Source organism: Cetorhinus maximus, chromosome 14, assembly GCF_964194155.1.
Source record: "Cetorhinus maximus chromosome 14, sCetMax3.hap1.1, whole genome shotgun sequence".
Classification (NCBI taxonomy): Eukaryota; Metazoa; Chordata; class Chondrichthyes; order Lamniformes; family Cetorhinidae; genus Cetorhinus; species Cetorhinus maximus.
The window spans coordinates 85,588,775-85,608,400 of record NC_135892.1 but is presented as its reverse complement, the minus strand read 5'-3'; the positions used below and the strand labels follow the sequence as shown (position 1 = coordinate 85,608,400).

The window sequence follows — 19,626 nt, the reverse complement described above, 5'->3', positions numbered from 1 at the left end:
AAGGTTTAGGTCATTAATATGTATATCAGGAAAAACAAGTGTCCCAACCCTGACCCCTGGGAACTCCATTATAAATCTTTCTCCAGCCCGAAAAACACCTATTAACCACTATTTTCTACTTCCTGTCACTCAACCAATTCTATATACATGTTGTTACTGCCCCTTTTATTCCCTGAACTATAACTTTGCTCACAAGTCTGTTGTGTGGCACTGTATAAAATGCCTTTTGGAAGTCTATATACACCCCATCAACTACATTGCCCTCATCAACTTTCTCTGTTACCTCTTCAAAAAACCCCAGCAAGTTAGCTAAACATGATTTTCCCATAAGAAACCCATGCTGGCTCTCTTTAATTTACCTTCATTTGCCCGTGTGACTATTAATTTTGTCCCAAATTATTGTTTTTAGAAGTTCCCCACCACCAAAGTTAAACTGACTGACCTCTAGTTGCTGGGCTTATCTTTACACCCTTTTTTGAACAAGGGTGTAATGTTTATCATTTTCCAGCCCTCTGGTGCTACCCCCGAGTCTAAAGATGATTAGAAAATTATGGCCAGTGCCTTTGCACTGTGGACTATAAGGCATGTCTTATGTAGATTTAAACACCCCTTAATAAAATGTGGGCTTTAAGTTATACCTAATGTGTATGTAACTCCCCTTCTTATAATATGGGTTGTAAGTCATGCCTTAACTATATTTAAATTCCTCTCATTATGGTTATAAGTCACACCTTATGCATGTTTATGGTGCCCTTATTATAATATGGACATATGTTACACCTTGTGCATATTTTTAATTCCCCTTATTAAAAACATATGACTTTATGTGCTGTTGCGAATTACAGTTTGTTTTTAATGAGAATCAAAATTGTGACATTGGTGCAATTTATGATCTATTTTAACATTAATTTACACCCAAACGTTGTGCTATGTTTCAAGCAGTGTAACTGTGATGCTAAGCAGAGAAAAAAAAGAGGTTTTAAATTAACTTTTTTTAGGTGTGTGAAAACTTAGATTGAAAAGAATATTTTCACCCTTTCACTAAATTTTGAGGAAATATTCCCCTTTAAAAATAGCCTTCCTTGGAATTTTAAAATATAACTTTTAAAAATTTGGGCATGTAGAATCTATAGGGCCTTCAGTTTTTATGAGTAATTCTGGAATTATAACTTTTGCATCTTCTGGACCTGACCACTTCTGATGTAGTTGGTACAGCTATATATCCCACAACCATTGCATAAAATATCCATGCTTTTGAAAATAGGGTCTGGATACTGTAGTATCTCCTGTAAATGTGTGTTCAAAAAAAGTAGGATTAATTAACTGCACTCCAGGTGTTAATTGCACACATTGCTCTTAGACGGTGCACCAATGGGTTTCACTCGTTTTGTGGTAAACACCTCTTGCGCCAGTTGAATTATTCATCTGCTTCAATTATTGGCAACAATTTATTTCCATATATTTTTATTTCTATTTATAGAATAAGAACATGAGAAAATTTATGCAGCTGTAGAGTATAACTTTGCCCCCTAATTTTTATTATTAATATAAATTTCATTGCACCTTTCCAAAACCATTCCTAGGTATCTTCTCATCCATTTTTCTAGTGTATTGCACCATGCCCTGATTGAGGATAAGTAGGCAGTCTAATCGACCAATTTCTCTTTAGAACTAAGATTAGTTCAAGATGGACATGTGTTAATTTGCACTCTGACTTCCTCTGTGGAAGCTCCTCCTCTACGTGGTCCCACTGAGGTCTGTATGAGAAAAGCCAGTGTTTGAGGAATCATGAACATCCAGCCTACCACTCTGTGATGCAATGTGTTGGTGCAATAGTGTCCGATTAGAAAGTACGAATAGTAAAAGTGCTAAAAAATTGGCATAGAAACATTGCTGTGCTCCACCAAAGATAATTGCAGTGAAATTAAGCTTGCCCTGAGGTCCATTATCAAATTTGGCTTATTTAAATGCCACCAGTGAACTGTGGGCACTACAGCTTGCCGACTGGAGAGGGCAGGCAATCAGCCAGCACACTTGCAGAGCTAAACAGCAGGTCTAGGGTGGCGGGGAGGGAATGAGATAATCTTGGGGGCAGTGGGCTTCAAAAGCGCCAGCAGTGGATTACAATTTTTTTTGTGGTCCGCAAAACTAAACCTGAAAATTTGCTTTGCGTCGTTCTGATCAACCTGCAGTGGCCATTTTAAGGATTGATTGCCCCATGCCTGGTGTAACAAGATAAGGAAAGCTCTGTCCATCCATACCTGAATTTCACATTTGAGATCCTAAAACCAGTGCCTGTTTCAGGTGGGTGTGCTGGCCTTTGAGATGCCACCCAAGCCAATATGGGATCAGACTCATTTTGAACATGGCAATCTTCATGGAAATTTGGAAGGCCCACGCTGATTTTATGCCAGGAGAGTGAGCAACCAGGAGGTGAATCTCTCCCCGGATTTTGTTATCTCAGCCCTTCAGATTTGTTTCAGTAATCATTTTCTTGCTTTCTGCAGCACCAAAGGAGAATGAAGAACGCGTGTTCAGAGAACGAATGCGGCCCAGGAAGAGACAAGGAGCTGTACGGCGCAGGGTCCATCAGGTCAATGGGCACAAGTTTATGGCCACCTATCTTAGACAACCAACATATTGTTCACATTGTCGGGACTTTATTTGGTAAGAGCAAGAAAGTTGTCAAAGGCAAAAAAAAAAGTCATGAAGAAATGCTACATTATGTTGCAACTTGTTTTTGCAGATGACCTGAGGTAATGCTTTAGTAAGGTGAAAGTGTAAGATCACGCATGAATGAAGACAAACCAACTGGAAAAATAAATACACTACCCTACAAGCTCCCTAATGCTGGCTCTGATATCATTAAAGCTCTTGTGAATGTTTATTATTGACATGACTTCGTAAAAGGAAAGACTTAAAATTGTATATTATTAGCAATTATTGCATTTCTAAACATGGTGCTAAACAACAATGCACATAAATTGGAGAATTTGACGAATAATTGTGAAATAATAGTGTATAGTAAATGGAACAGGTTAGGAAAAGAATGAGAACCTGCAAATATATTTATAGTGATATGTTGTAGATTATACATTCCAGATTAAGCATTAGAGGCATTTGATTTTAATTGTTGATAAGAGAAAGGTACAATGCTTAAGAACTCCATGGCTGTGTAATATAGAGGCCTGCATATAGCAATGTTATATATTTTTGAACCCTAATTTATTAGTGTGACAGTAGACAGTAGCTTATGTTAAAGTGGAGAAATGTTACTTCAAAGTGAAAGTGTTCAATGGCCATAGACGTTCAAAGTGAAAGCATTCAAAGGCTGTAGGTATATGTAAATTTACGACTAACTTGTGCTGTATTACAGTTTGAAAATATAAGAATAAGGTAATTCATACAAAAAGTCCAGCTAAAAGTGTTGTCTGTGAAATTCCATGTGGTGAGTTTGTTGGACTTACACCAGAGTGTCAAGAGCTATGCCACTGATGCTCAACAGAGCTAAATCTGCCTAAACTTCAGATGCCACCTTATACCCACATTTAGTGGATGATCTCTGGTACAAATCACATGTGAAATGGTAATAATGTGCCAGGAGTGCTTTGAAATCAGAATGCAATCTTTAAAAAGCTAAGTCTGACAGGTTGCAGCAGCAGGTAAGCAGGAAAGGCTTTTGATCACACAGCTCACTGATACGTGTCAATTTGCCGACTTTTCAAGTATGAATTCCACTGGAGCATCTGGCACAGAGAGCTGGAAGAAGGACAAAGGCAGTGGAACGAAGAACAAAAGAGCTCAAAATGTCATTGAGACTGACCCCCAAACCCAATTGAGGAGAGTGAACATAAGAGAAACAGACTTCTGGGTCAGCACAGGAGGAAATGTTCACACATTTTTCTCATGTCATGCAGAAGGAGGTTGTACTGCCAGCTATCTTACTGCCAGTCCTGCAGACCAGTACTATAAGTTTAATGACCTGACAAGAGCTGGCACGTTAACTCATTGACTGCTGTTCCCTTTTCACTTGGGGCACTGTGGGCCCTAGTGCATTCTTCACTCTTGAAAATTAAAAGCTCCACAACTAACCCATCACAGTTATTGGGTGTTTAAAAGGTCACACAGTTGAGATCTAACAGTATGTGTAGCATCTCCCCTAACAGCACTTGCATGGCGAATCTTAAAACCCATTCCTCTACTTCAGTAGGGTGATACCTGTAGTATAAGGATCTGGCACATAAAAGGTTAACGTGGGACTGAGTACAGTACTGCCCACACAGTGATGTAAGAGAACACATGACCCGCACCTAGGGATCAGTGTACTGTCGGACCGAACAGTGTATAGAAGCAAGCATGGAGACAGCCCCTAGCTTGGACCTTTACTGTACCTATGTATATAGTTTCTAGTCGTTAATAAATACTTACTGTTGAACTACCTAAGACTACGAAGACCTTAATAAGACCTACTGAACAATGCCCAATGCCTTACAACACTGCGGCAGCGAATGGAACAACTCAAAACCTCGCAGAGACAAATTAAAATCCTGGAAAGCTGAAGGAAAAAACCAAAGAAGCATTCTGACCTGAAGAAAAGCTCAAGAAGCGAAGGTGCAAAAGGAAATCGCCAGAGAAAATACTTGGAAGCCAAAGGCAGAAATTAAATTCCTCACTGCAGCAGAAGACTGCATTGAATCCCATGGAAGCCCAGCTTCAATACCCATAGTGTGAAGAGTCAGCAGACCCAACAGCGCTCAGCTAACTATTTTAAATTTCTGTACAGCACAAGTCCTGAAAAAAAAGTTAAATTGAATAAACATGTTCAATAGCCAGCAGAACCGGTTGACTCCTTAATTAACCAGCTTTACAGAATAGCTGAAGGCTTTGATTACGGTAACATGAAATCTGAGCTAATCAGGGATAGAATAGTTGAACGAGTGGCAGATGACATGCTTCAAGCGAAAGAAGATAGAACCCTTGAAAAAACCATCCAAGTTGTCAGGCAATCTTAAACCTGTTTGCAGCACAGATCCATGTTAAGGGGAGAAAGGAAACCGTGGTGCAAAGTAAACTCCACTGTCCAGCTAGTGAAAGAGCACAGAAACAGGAACACTCCAGGCCAAGGGAAGCATTACCCTAACAGACCAGTAGAGCAACCATGACAGTGCTGTGGAGCAAAGTCAGGCAACTTTAGCCCAATGCTTTCAGTGTAACCGAATAGGACACTTCAGGAAGTTGTGCAAAGCTAAAACTTCAAAACACGCAGAAGATCAGATGAGGATTTGTGAGGTTGAGACAGCGCACCAAGAGGACACATGCTGCTTGGGTGAGATCAAAGTTCCTGGATGTTCATTCTGGAATGCAGATAGCTCAGTTAATGGCCATCTCACGAACATTAAGTTGGACACAGGAACCAGTGTTACGGCCCTATCAGACTAAGAACTGTGGCTAAGAGACCTCTGGACCTAGAGACCTAGGAAACAGTGACCATAACATGGTAGAATTTAGCATTCAGTTTGAGTGAGAAACTTGGGTCGGAAAAAACTGTGCTAAACTTAAATAAGGGTAATTACAAAGGAATGAGGGTAGAGTTGGCTGGAGTGGACTGGGAAAGGAGTTTGGCGGAAAAGACGGTTGATGAACAAAGGCAGACATTTAAGAAAATAGTTCAAGACTCACAACAAAGATATATCTCAGTGAGGTAGAAGGATTCTAGGAAGGGGATAAACCAACCATGGCTAACCAAGGAAGTTAAGGATAATATCAAATTGAAAGAAAAAACATACAATGTGGCAAAGGTTAGTGGTAGGCCAGAGGATTGGGAAAGTTTTAAAAACCAACAAGAGATGAGCAATAAATAATAAAGAGGGAGAAAATAAACTTTGAGGGTAAATTAACAAGTAATATAAAAACAGACAGTAAGAGCTTCTTTAACTATATAAGAAGGAAGAGAGAGGCCAAAGTGAACATAGTCCCTTAGAGAATGAGGCTGGGGAAATAATAATGGGGAACCAGGAAATGGCAGAGGAGTTGAATAAATATTTTGCATCAGTCTTCATGGTAGAAAACACCAATAACATTACAAAAATACAAAATAATCAAGGGGCAAAAGGCAGGGAGGAAATTAATATAATAACTATCACTCAAGAAAAAGTATTAGGGAAACTAATGGGGCTAAAGGCCGATAAGTTCCCCGAACCTGATGGGTTGCATCCCAGGATATTAAAGGAAGTAACTACACAAATAGTGGATGCACTGGTAGTAATCTTCCAAGAAACCTTAGATTCTGGATAAGTCCCAGAAGATTGGAAAACTGTCACTGTAACGCCCTTATAATGGGAGGGAGATAAAAAACAGGTAACTATAGGCCAGTTAGCTTAACACCCATCATTGTGAAAATGTTAGAGTCTATTATAAAGGATGTAATAGTAGGGCATTCAGAAATGCACAATATAACCAGAGTCAGAGTCAACATGGCTTCATGAAGGGGAAGTCATGCCTGACAAAGTTATTAGAACTCTCTGAGGAAGTAAGAAGCAGGATAAATAAAGGGGAACCAGTAGATGTAATATATTTGGATTTCCAAAGGCATTTGATAAAGTACTGCACATAAGGCTACTTAATAAGATAAGAGCCTGTGGTGTTGGGGGTAATATATTAGTATGGATAGAGGATCAGCTAACTAATAGAAGACAGAGTGTTGTGATAAGGGGGGCATTTTCAGGATGGCAACCTGTAACTAGTGGAGTGCCACAGGGATCATTGCTGGGGCCACAATTATTTACAACAATATATATTAATGACTTAGATGAGGAGAGTGAATGTAATATTGCCAAGTTTGCAGATAACACAAAAATAGCTGGGAAGGCAAGTGGTGAGGATGACACAAAGAGTCTAAAGAAGGATGTAGACAGGTTAAGTGAGTGGGAAAAAAACTTGGCAGATGGAATATAATGTGGGAAAATGTGAGGTTATTCACTTTGGCAGGAAGAATAGAGGAGCTGAATACTATTTAAATGGAGAAAGACTGCAGAAGGCTGCAGCACAGAGGGATTTGGGAGTCCTTGTGCACGAATCCCAAAAAGCTAACATACAAGTTCAGCAGGTAATAGGGAAGGCAAATGGAATGTTGGCCTTTATTTCAAAGGGAATGGAGTATAAAAATAGGAAGTCTTGCTAAAACAATACTAGGCACTAGTTAGACCACACCTAGAATATTGTGAACAGTTTGGTCCCCTTATCTAAGGAAAGATATACTGGCATTGGAGGCAGTCCAGAGAAGGTTCACTAGGTTGATCCCGGGTATGGGGGGATTTTCTTATGAGGAGAGGTTGAGCAGGTTGGGCCTGTACTCTTTGAAATTTAGAAGAATGAGAGGTGACCTTATTGAAACATATAAGATTCTTAGAGGGCTGGACAGGGTAGATGCTGAGAAGTTGTTTCCCCTTATGGGAGAGTCTAGGACCAAAGGGCATAATCTCAGAGTAAGGGGTCATCCATTTAAGACAGGAATGAGGAGGAATCTCTCTCTCAGAGGGTAGTGAATCTGTGGAACTCTTTACCGCAGAGCGCTGTAGAGGCTGGGTCATTAAGTATGTTCAAGGCTGCAATAGACAGATTTTTAATCAGTAAGGGAATCAAGGGTTATGGGGAAAAGGCAGAAAGGGGAGTTAAGGATTATCAGATCAGCCATGATCTCATTGAATGGTGGAGCAGATTCGATGGGCCGAATGGCCTACTTCTGTTCCTACATCTTATGGTCTTATGCTCTGGCTTTGAACAACTGACACACCACTTTATGGGCCCAGAGGAATCTGACTTCTGGTCATAGGTATCATTCTGGAAGCATTATGGTATGACAGAAGACAAACTTTCGAGCTGATGTACGTTATCCACAACCAGTTTTTTTCTCTCTTGAGCAGAGATGCCTGTGTAGCCCTGAGTCTCCTCAAAATGACAGAAGATGTCAAGACAACCACTGTTGTAAATTATACAGAACTGCAAGTTCCCAAGAGCTCCAACAGGAAAGATTTTCTCAACTGAGGCTACAGCTCTGAATTGTCTTCTCTCTTTGCAGAGCAGATTAGTCCATTTTCGTTACAAGTCCCAGAAGCCCCTCATTGGTCAGACTAACCCACCACTCAGATGGTTACCATTACACTTCGAGTAGATGACAGCCAAGAAAGGAGCCAGCAACTAGAAGTGCCTCAACCTCGGGCTCCAATGCCAGTTGGAGAGACAAACCCTGAGACCACAGAGCAGATGCTGAAATCCCCAGTTAGCATTACAGTGCACAAACAATGCTGGAATTGAATAGCAGCCACCTACTGGCGACAACACACCACATAGCCAAATGCAAAGGTGAGCTTACTATTAAGTCAGGCCCTCACAACAGGAAGAGCCATCTTCCATCCCAGTGTGCGTCATAGCAATTCACAAGAAGGAAGTGGAGAAAAATACATATAGAGACAAGCCCAAAGTTCTCCTGTCCCATAAAGAGTGGAATGAACCAACCACCATCTATCACCACAATTGGGGAATCAACAAAGAGCAATTCAATGCCAAAGAATGGAAAGAGGGGATGAAAAGATACCCAGATGCCAGAACAACCCCCAATTCAACAAAGCTTACCTGTAGCGACAGAGCCTACCACTCCCCTGACAGAAGTGAGAACAAGATATGGAAGGGTTATAGGGTCTCCAGGCTGCCTGAATCTATGAACTCAGAGGCTTGAGAGGGAGGAGATGGGGTAGTAGTAATGATGTAATACATGGGGTAAACTGGGATAACAAATACATTGGATAAAGTATTGGGGGCAGGTGTAGTGTCAGGGTCTGGCACATAAAGGGTTAACGTGGGACTGAGTACAGTACCGACCACACAGTGACGTAAGAGAACACATGGCCCTCATCTAAGCGTCAGTGTAGTTTTGGACAGAACTGTGTGTCAAAGCAAGCCTGAAGATAACTCCTAGCTTGGACCTTTACTGTACCCATGTATATAGTTTCTATTAGATAATAAATACTTACTGTTGAACTACCTAAGAATATGAATACCCTTAATTATATCATAAGACAATCTGAACTATGCCCAACACCTTACAACACTACCATCACATCTTTGCATCACCCACACAATGGAGACAGTCATCAATTGACACTCTTCACCAAATGCATTCAATCATGTTGCAACTACACGATGCCTGTAAGAGACATTCAGGAAGTCAGAAGGGACACCACAGCTATCAAGGAACTAACCTGTTGTGAGATGCAAGATCAATCCAGAAAGGTCAAATTTGCTGTCAGTATAGACTTCAGTGTGTATTACATGCACTAGCTGCAGTGAAGGCTGAAATGCTGAGGTCACTCAAGTGTATCAATGCACTTGATACAAATGCATTGGTCTTGACAATAATAGAAGGTAAACAAAGGGAAAGCTAATGTTTCTACCTAGTTGAAGTTTAATAACTCCACCCATTTGTAGTGGCCTAGAAGCATTTGCATTTCTCTTCAAATCATAAAAAATGCTATCATTTTCCAGCCTCTCACACTGTAGTGACTTTGCTGCTTTGCACTACAATGTGTACATGATTCCTTGTCACAAAAATTATTCAGACCTTTGTCTTCACCCATTCTCATCCCTATACAATGATGATGAAAGTGGTAAGGGTGATGATGATCATGAGGAAGGAGAGGAATTTGCTGTCAAGCCTACATATGGATTCCTGGACCAGCATATTGCTCCATATTCCTCTGCCACAGCCCCCTCATTTTTACCGCTTCTGTCATTTGTCTTCTCACTTCCTCGCAGCAGCTCAGTGACTTTCACTTTGGGGTGTGGAGTATTTAGATAGTACGAGTAAAGATGTGATATCTTATGAATCACAGAGCACATGACAGCTAGAGAATTGGATAGGGATGATTCACTTTCCTAGCATAGACTGACAATATACCACCTTCATAAAATAGGATAAGGAGAAAATTGCCTAATGTTTCAGTATTATGGAACCTAGAGCTGATGGGTGCTCAGCTAAACAGACTCCTTGTGAAACGATGCACAGTTTGAGATGCAGACTTTAAGGTCGACTTCTGAGATTATTGAAGGGCCTGGTGGCTGGGGGGGGTGGGGTTGGGGGGCGGGTGCGGCTAGTAGTCTCACATTCCCACAGACAAGTGAAATAAGCAACAAGCACAAGGTTATTTAGGCAGAAAGCAAAAAGTAAAGAACTTACCTCCAAAAAGTCTTCTCCAGCTGCAGTAATTGCAGTAATGAAAGTTTCAGCAATCTTCAGGCCCACTGCACCGAGGGGAGAGGGACACTGGCTCAGTGCTGCCCCTGCACCGAGGGGAGAGGGACACTGGCTCAGTGCTGCCCCTGCACCGAGGGGAGAGGGACACTGGCTCAGTGCTGCCCCTGCACCGAGGGGAGAGGGACACTGGCTCAGTGCTGTCCCTGCACCGAGGGGAGAGGGACACTGGCTCAGTGCTGTCCCTTCATCGAGGGGAGAGGGACACTGGCTCAGTGCTGCCCCTGCACCGAGGGGAGAGGGACACTGGCTCAGTGCTGTCCCTGCACCGAGGGGAGAGGGACACTGGCTCAGTGCTGTCCCTGCATCGAGGGGAGAGGGACACTGGCTCAGTGCTGCCCCTGCACCGAAGGGAGAGGGACACTGGCTCAGTGCTGCCCCTGCACTGAGGGGAGAGGGACACTGGCTCAATGCTGTCCCTGCATCAAGGGGAGAGGGACCTATTGGGTAAGTGATTGAAATATTCAAAAAGGCAATTAACAGAATGTAACCCATATTCTGACTTTAACAGCTAATTCATCGGTTTCCCAGGTTATGTGGAACGCATCAGGTTCAGTCAGGCAAGAGCACAGTGGAGAGCTCCTCCAGAGAAACTGACTGGTTGGGAAGCTTTCAAACAGTGAAGCTGAAGAACTGCAGCCATGCCTAGTTGAGAAGCTGGTGGTCTTACTTCTTGACAGGTGATTCCAACTTCTTGGAAGTCAGTTCACCTGTCTAGAAATTCACTCACCTTGATCTATAGAAATTTCCTTGCTGCCAGCCTTCAAGGCTTGGGATCGGCTTATGCAGCCCTACCTTGCACCTCTGCTAAGAAACAAGAGGACCAGCAACACCAACCATACCAGGAGCAGCACCAGCACCAGCTGCCTTCTCCTCAGCCATGTGAGGAGCCTTTGCTTCACAAAGCAGAGGGGATGGACACAGAGATACACTTGAAGGAAGTGAGATCCCCAATCCAGGGTCTACAGGCAGGGAATCAGCTCTCTCAGCCCCAGTGCCTCAGGAAGCTCAGGTATCTATAGCAAGTTGTTGCTGATGTTTGCAGCTTCCTGGAGCAAGACCCCCTTGCCAGTGGACCAGACAGCCAGACATTGCCAGTGGCAGTAGTTCTGCACTCTCTTCTCCTGTATGGAGAGAAGACAGAGACTTGTGGCTGTGAGAAATGGATTGTTTGGAGAAGAGGGAATGACAACATTTATAGCGGGTACCTGTGAGGCATGAGTGTGAGATTGCAATAAGATGAGGGTGAGTGTGAGTATTGGCTGTTCAGATCGGGATGTAAGGAGGTGCTTGGAGGGAAAGGAATGAGTGGAGCTGCAAGGTATGTTGACCTGAGGAGTGCTGTGCAGGAGGATGTTGGGAAAGTCAGAGTGTGGAGCTTGTTGTCTGAAATTGCTATGCTGATTACCTCTCCTGCCATCATGAGCTCCTTGAAACCTTTGAGGCATTAACTCCAGGTTGGAGTGACCACACTCCTGCTGTTGACTTCCTCAGTCACTGCCATTAACGCCTGCTTGCTTTGAGAGGCTGACCTCTTCCTCCGACCCTAGGCAAACATCACTTCACTGCAATCTGTCTGATCCTGCAGCAGGACCTCCAGCTAAGAGTCCATGGCCTTCCCAGTTTCCTCTCTATTACTGTGGCTGCTGAAGCCACAGGAATCAATGTCCTGTTCAGCCATTCTGACCACTGCCTTTGATAGATTCGGCATGTCATTCCACCAGCTTTCTCTGATTGGTCAGGAAACTCTGTGTTACAGACAGGAGAGGGCAAGTTCAAACTGCACTGATTTCCCCTTACTATCTGTCTGTAAACAGAAGGTATTTTGAATTAGTTTTTTGAAAGAGTAGGTGGTGGTGTGTTTTTCTAATCCCTCGGTTTTTTGTGATCCAATTTTACTAATAATGCACAGCAAACTCGAGTTAGGATTAACTCAGAAGGTTAGTTTATTCTTACAATACAAAGCCTGAAAAAAAGAAGTGTTTGCCATTTCCCACTCCGGATGTTCACACAGTAAAAAGGGAATAAAGGAAAAGAGTTTTACAATATAAAGATGGCAGAAAAATTAATATTAGTTCACATACGTGCCAGAGTCCAGAGGGTATTTCCTTCACGGCGGGGTTCTGTTCCGATGTGTTTCTGGCTGGTTAAACAAAACAAAAATCCTTGAAATAAATGATGCTGATGCATAATGGGCTTTTCTGTGTCGAGACCACTTGACAGGTGTTGATCAGAGATTTTTAGAATGAAGCAGGCTTTGTAGAGTTGAGACTGCTTACCCAGCCTGGCTGCTGGAGTTCTGCCAGTTGATGTTAGCCATCTGGCTATGAAGACCAGAGATGTAATATTAAACTGCCGAAAAGGCCAGAGGCTTGGGCCACGTGACCTGCCTTCTCCACAATGACTCCAAAAGGGATGTTTATCCAGCGCCTGGTATTGGCTTTGGTTTCAGGGCTGATAATGCCTCAGTCATTAGTTGTTGAAAGGGGTGCCATCTATGTTGAGGATCTGGCATTTGGGAAGCCATTGTCTCAGCAAATCCACTGACTCCACTAGCAAAAGGTTGGCTTATCACATGCAAATGACATCCCCATAGTTCCTTTTGCAATTGGTCTGCACAGTCCCAAGTGTGATGTGAATCTGTTAGTGGCTCTCTCGACATAACGAGTGTGACATTCCAGACACTTAACAAATAATTATTTTGTTCTTGAAACTGCTGGTTGGCCCTCCCAGACAGAGGGCCAACCCTGTGATCAGGTGACTTATAGCAGCCATCTTAATTTTCTTTGTTCAGCGGAAAAAGTCTAATTTTTAAAAAAAATGGCAATAAGAATAAAGTTTTTAAATATACAGTTTTTTTTTTCTGTGTTATAGGAACCCAACACCGGAAATAGGTATTAATGCTGTGGCTGAGTTAAAGAACCAATGTAAAGCCCGCTGACTGAACAAACAAATTCCTGACCCACTTCCTGTCACTTGTTGCATGCGGATCTACTAAGATAAAATTCTGCCCTATATCTCTCATTCTAAATTATCCCCAGCGGAGTTTGAGTCTAAAATTAGGAAATTCAGGGACGCAGCAATATTTGCTGTCATTATAATATAAGACCATAAGACATAGGAGCAGAAATTAGGCCATTCAGCCCATCGAGTCTGCTCCGCCATTCAGTCATGGCTGATAAGTTTCTCAACCCCATTCTCCCGCCTTTGCCCCGTAACCTTTGATCCCCTTACCAATCAAGAACCTATCTATCTCAGTCTTAAATACACTCAATGACCTGGCCTCCACAGCCTTCTGTGGCAATGAATTCCATAGATTCACCACTCTCTGGCTAAAGAAGTTTCTCCTCATCTCTGTTCTAAAAGGTCTTCCCTTTACTCTGAGGCTGTGCCCTCGGGTCCTAGTCTCTCCTACTAATGGAAACATCTTCCCCACGTCCACTCTATCCAGGCCTTTCAGTATTCTGTAAGTTTCAATCAAATCCCCCCTCATCCTTCTAAACTCCATCGAGTATAGACCCAGAGTCCTCAAACGTTCATCATATGTTAAGCCTTTCATTCCTGGGATCGTTCTCGTGAACCGCCTCTGGACCCTCTCCAGGGCCAGAACATCCTTCCTGAGGTACGGGGCCCAAAATTGCTCACAATATGTACTGATGAAGAGGTTGGGGACTCAACCGATGGATCACAGGAAGGACCAATACTGTAGAAATTTTGGGGGCTTAATTTTAGAGCCGGTTACTGGATAATTGGTTTTTGTCCCAATTTTCTTGCCATAAAAAAAGTAGTTGCCTCAATTTTCTGTGAAAGACAGCATGGAATTACAGAAACCTTCAGTTTAAGCCTCATTTATTGCAAAACAGTCAATTATCATTAATTTACATGTAAAATTCTACAAAGTGACAATTTAATAGGTGGAATTTTGTCAGTGGCATACCATTCCAGACAATGGAACGGCAAATGTGTACCACTTCCTCTCTCTTGCTTTTTCCCATTTCCTATGTGATTACAATTGAAATTTTAGGTGCTGGTATATGCATGGGGGACACGTGTGATTCCATGGTGCGGGAAGCTATTCATTGGTGAAACACGCCATTAGCTGAAAATGCTGCAATTACTGGTGGGCTATAAAACACACACCTGGTCAAACAGGTAGGCACTGCATCACAGCTAAACTTTCCCGTCCAACTCCATTGCCATTGTTGTTAGACTTATTGAAAGCACAAAGGCAGCACAGGTGTTTTTTTCAAATTTAAATTTTGTTTGTAAGTATTTCACATTACATTGGTTTCACGTAATCCATGTGTGCATCATCTTTATTTGTTGAGGCTAGCTTATTCAGAGATCTAATTGTACTGGCACGCCTCATGGTTGGCATGCACTGATGGTTACAGGGGAGTTAGGGACATTTCCTTATTGTGGAAGAAACAATGTTGTGTTTTTTTGTTCACTCTTTATTGAATGCCCATGTTAGGTCTAGTGTTGTACTCACCACTCTGTGGGACATGGCTGAACTTGCAGGATCAGCTGGCCTGCTCTTCTTGCATTGTAAAGAAGATTGCCCAAGATCACTCTCAGTGAGTGTAATTGAAATGTTATAGGTGACCTCAAAGGACTCTTGTCAGCCAACACACTGAGATGGACCTACATTTGGACAATACTGCCTCTGCCCTTTCAGTCCCTCATTTTCTTACCTTGACTGTCCCCACCCCCCCACCTCACCTCCCCCCACACTCAGGATGCCAGGCCCTTCCCTCTTCACTCCTCCAGGCCCCCAGCCCTAATCTCTGTCTTCCACTGGATCTCTCTTCCACTCCTCCAGGTACCTGAACCCCAACCATTAAACCACCACTCCACACCTGACTCACCCTTTCCGGTCCTGAACATCGATGTAAGCTGCCATTCTCCTGTTCCCCTCCCTTGTGCCACAGAGTTCAACAAGGAAAACCGCTGACCTCAGACACAACTGCATAAAGCTGACAGGTGCACGCCATCTTTGAGCAACCCTGAACTGGGTGCCAAAAGATTCTTTTGCGCTGCAGGGTAGTTTGTTATTGGTCACACTCACCTCCTCGACTTTGACATGGCAGCTGTGACCTTGACAATTCTCTTGCTGATTTTGGCATCAAGGGACAGGCTGCTGGTGATTGTTGATCCAATGTGTGGAAAGCTGTCTACGACCTCCAGGTTGAGGTTATTGATGAAATGTGGAGTCTGTATTTCCTAGCCCATAACTTTGGTCTTCCTGACACTATTTGTCAGTACAAATTCCATGCATGTCCAGGAGAACAATATTGTTGGCTTATTTAATAGAGTAAATTATTTGTCACCCTTGGTGTTGTCTCAAATAATATGGCTTGGAATTGTATCCTTGGTAGGACATTTTAGCTATGAAGCCAATAAACTTTTCAGAAAAGAGCCACACAAACCAAATTGTTCATTTGTTCCAGCTCTTTTATTTCTTCTCGAGCTATGCACAACACTGACAAGTGAGCATTTATTCCTATCCCTTGTGGCTCCGAGAAGTTCGTGGTCAATCTTTAGACAGTGCAGTTGCAATTAAATTGGAAATTAGAACATGAAGTTCTATTACTATCTACTGGAAACCTGCTGTTGCCTTCTAATATACTAGTTTAACCTGATGGAAGTTCAAGTGCCAGTTGTTTAAATAAGATGTAGATGTAATTGATTTCCTTTGAATTGTTTCATTTTTTAATTAACCCCTTGTTCATTAACTTTCTCAGCTCCTGGCTTTCTTTAATGCAATAATTGCAGATTTTTTTAGGAATGGTATTGCTAATGTAATACTATGAGCAGCTGTGAACAACAGAAGCAAATTCTCTTCTGATTCATGCAGCTGGGGCATATTTCTGTGAACATTTAATATTCTGTGAACGTTAGCAAAGAAAAGAGCCGAAGTTTCATAACACATTTTCAACATTTAATTAGGATTTTGTTTGTAATGACCATTACGTAAGGACATCGCAATACAGGGTTAAACAAAATAGGTGATCCCAGCTTCAATTATTGGTCTGTACTAAATCACTTGATCTCATGCAGGGAAAAATCATAAAGTTTCTACTCCTTGTAGCTGTATAGTAACAATAGCAACATCTTGTATTTTACATGTTTAATGTAAAAATGCCCCAAGCTGCTGCACATGAACATGAAACCAAGAAACGGGAGATTGAGAACCATGACCAAAAGCTTTGGTTGAGGTTGTGGGTTCTGAGGAGGATGAAAGAGGTGGTAGAGTTTGGCAAAAGGAATTCCAGGTTAGAACTGTGCGTGGCTGAAAGTCTGGCACTAGTGTTGGGGCAAAGGTAGAGAGGAAGATGAGTTAATACCTTCAGAAAAGGAGAGAAAGTTAAAGAAAAATGTACACATGTCACAGTTTGGCAGATGTGAAGATGATTGAAATGTTTTTGATTGATGCTGAAACTTTTTCAATGGGAGGGAAGGTAAAAGTAGCCATTATAGATTGTCACTGTACTTCTGTTTTCTCTGTTGAGAGCAATAGTACCGAACAACTTAATTCAGAATGCAAGATGGAGTGCAGGTCAGAATTCCGATTCTTTTCCATTCCAAATTTGCACTTGCTCTGAGGCAGGATATTCATGGTCTAGAATATGCAGGTGATACATAAAGGGCAGAATTTTCCAAGCCCGCTGGCGGCAGGTCTAATAGGTGGCATGCACGGAAAATATGGCGGGACTTCACGACAGCGTGAAGGCAGGTCGCGATCTTCTGCTCAGCCCACTGACGGCGGGCTGCGTTTCCCGCCATCGGTCGGCGGGGAGCTAATTGTAATACATTAGCATATAATTAAAAGGCCATCCCGCCAGGCTCTTGGAACGCCGCCATATCGTCCATCCGAAAACACGCCGATGTGTTTCACAACAGCACACAGGCAACGTGCACTTGGCGGCCTTCACTTTGGGGGAACTGAGGTGAGTGAGCAGCAGCGTTCTCCACAGCTCGCCCGCTGTTTACAGGCCACAGGGGCGCCGGGGGGGTGGGGGCAGGGGAAACTGATGCCTGGCCCCGCAGGCAACTGCTGAGGGGTGGGGGGTGTCAAGGAGCAAGTACTGGCCAGCCTCGGAGGCAACTGCCAGTGGCTGTGAAAGTGACTGCGGCACTCAATTTCTATGTCAGTGCTCCACAGGTGATCTCTGTGGGATTTCAGAATCCGCCACCCACAAATGCGTCCAATGAGGTCACAGATGCCACCTTCTCCATGGCAGACAACTTTGTGCATCTTGCCTGGGACCGGGACAGCCAGGATGCAAGAGCCATTGGATTCACCCTGATCTCAGGATTCCAACAGGTGCACTCATGTGGCGCTCAGGTCTCCATCGCTACACTTGGTGGACTTCATCAACCGCAAGGATTTCCACTCACTGAACGTGCAGCTGGTATGCGACCACCAGAAATGCATCCTGCAGGTATGCGCGCGGTTTCCAGGAACTGTGCATGATGCCTACATCCTGAGTCACTCGCAGATCCCTGCAGTCTTCCAGGGTCCAGAGAGTCTGCAGGGTTGGCTCCTTGGGGACAAAGGCTACCCGCAGAGGCTGTGGCTGATGACACCCATGCGGCAGCCTCAGACTGTAGCAGCACGATGCTGTAATGAGGCTCATGCAGCAGCTCGCAACTTGGTGGAGCAGACCATTGGGATGCTGGAGATGCGGTTCCGGTGCCTGGACTGGTCCTGTGGAGCCCTGCAATACAGCCGCAGAGGGTGTCATGCATTGTCGTCGTCTGCTGCACTCTTTACAGCCTGGCGCTGCAACGGGATGAGGAGCTGGCTGAAGAGGAGATGGAGGATCTGCACGTCTCCTCCTATGAGGACGACGCTGGCGGGGATGAGGGTGAGTGGGTCCTTTATGGTGGCAATGACGGGGATGAGGCTCTCACACTGGCTAGACTAGACAGGCGCATTCAGGAGGCCCTCATAGCTGCCAGATATTTGGAGGATGATAACGACATACAGTCTACCAGGACCCCATAGATCATCAAATTGCAGTTGTGAACTTTTAACTCCAGTCTGGCTTATCTCAGCACCAATACCCTCTAAGAGAATGCTCCTGTCATGGAGATGCAGTGGAGGCCCTATTAGCCGCTCGATCACAGGAGTATAATGACAACATGCAGTGAGGACACTTCATAGATCTTCACATGGTCCCTGAGAATGTCTGACTCCTGTCGGTCCGAGGGCAGCTCGCTTGCGTTCTGTGATCAGGGCCATCTCAAAGACGCAGCCGTGAAACTTTAGATGCATCTGATGCTGTGTCTCCCTTCAGCACCTCAGCCCTTCAGGAGCTCGTGCACAGCATTACTGGTCACAGATGCTGGTATGATGGGGGCGAGCCCCACCTTAAAGGTGCTGAGAGCACACAGAGAGTATGAGAGAACTCTGTGGGCCTACCCATTACATTCTAGCAGCAATGACCAGCACTACCAAGGTACAGGCATCAGTAAAGTTTCCAGGGAGTGTGAGGCTGGACCATCACTGTGCACAGGCAAGAGGCCCTGGACTGAGACACCTGCCTTTTATCTTGTGCAGAAAGGTTTCACAGCTGAGGGACAAGAACACTGCTGATCAGAACAAGGAGCCATAGGCAGGGAGACATTCTTGGGAGTTTATTGACAATAGTGAACATTATGTACAAGTGATTAACACCCATGCCCAGGCTGTGAAACTAACTCTACTTAATTGTCCTAACCCTTCCGCTACATCTTGGTGCTCCCCAGACATCCACAGTGGAGGTGGAGGCAGCCTGCTGACAGTGATGCCCTGTCTGTGATGACTTTGGCAGGCGTCCTCTGGAGGACCAAGACTTGGAGGGCCCCGGCCTACTTTTGGGGCCCTGCTGTGTGGCAGTGGCACCCTCCTCAGCCTGTGAAGCTGGATCTGCGGAGGTCACAGGAAGAGGAGAGTCAGATGGGCCGGTCACTCCCAGAGTCACCTGGGCGGATGGCCCCAGAGTGTGCACCTGCAAATCCTTCTCCCTATGGGTGCCCGAGGGCCCCGGGCTGACTCTGTGAGCAGAAGGGGTAGCTGGAGTGAGATCGAGCTGCCCAGCACCACTCTCGCATACACACTGTTGGAGGCCACTATGGCATCAACGATGGAGTTAAACACATGCAGCAGTGCAGGAATGACATCCCGCACCAAGGTCTCCATAGTGGCTGCCATCCTGCCAGTGTTGACCTCGGTGCGTTGTAACGCCAGCGCTATCACCTCAGCCTGAAGACGGACGGACTCCTCCATCATGCCTTGCAATCTGAGGAGTGCAGCGACCATCCCTCCCTGATAT

The 19,626-nt window shown here is 44.1% G+C and overlaps 1 protein-coding gene across 2 annotated transcripts in view; it reads left to right on the top strand.

The window, feature by feature from the left end:
- LOC144689791 (protein kinase C epsilon type) overlaps positions 1-19,626 on the top strand; it is a 689,374-nt gene that overhangs the window by 374,041 nt on the left and 295,707 nt on the right. For both annotated transcript variants that reach the window (XM_078557177.1, XM_078557176.1), the window contains one exon: positions 2,508-2,667. In XM_078557177.1, the coding sequence (XP_078413303.1) occupies positions 2,508-2,667 (160 nt within the window). The remainder of the gene's footprint in view (positions 1-2,507; positions 2,668-19,626) is intronic.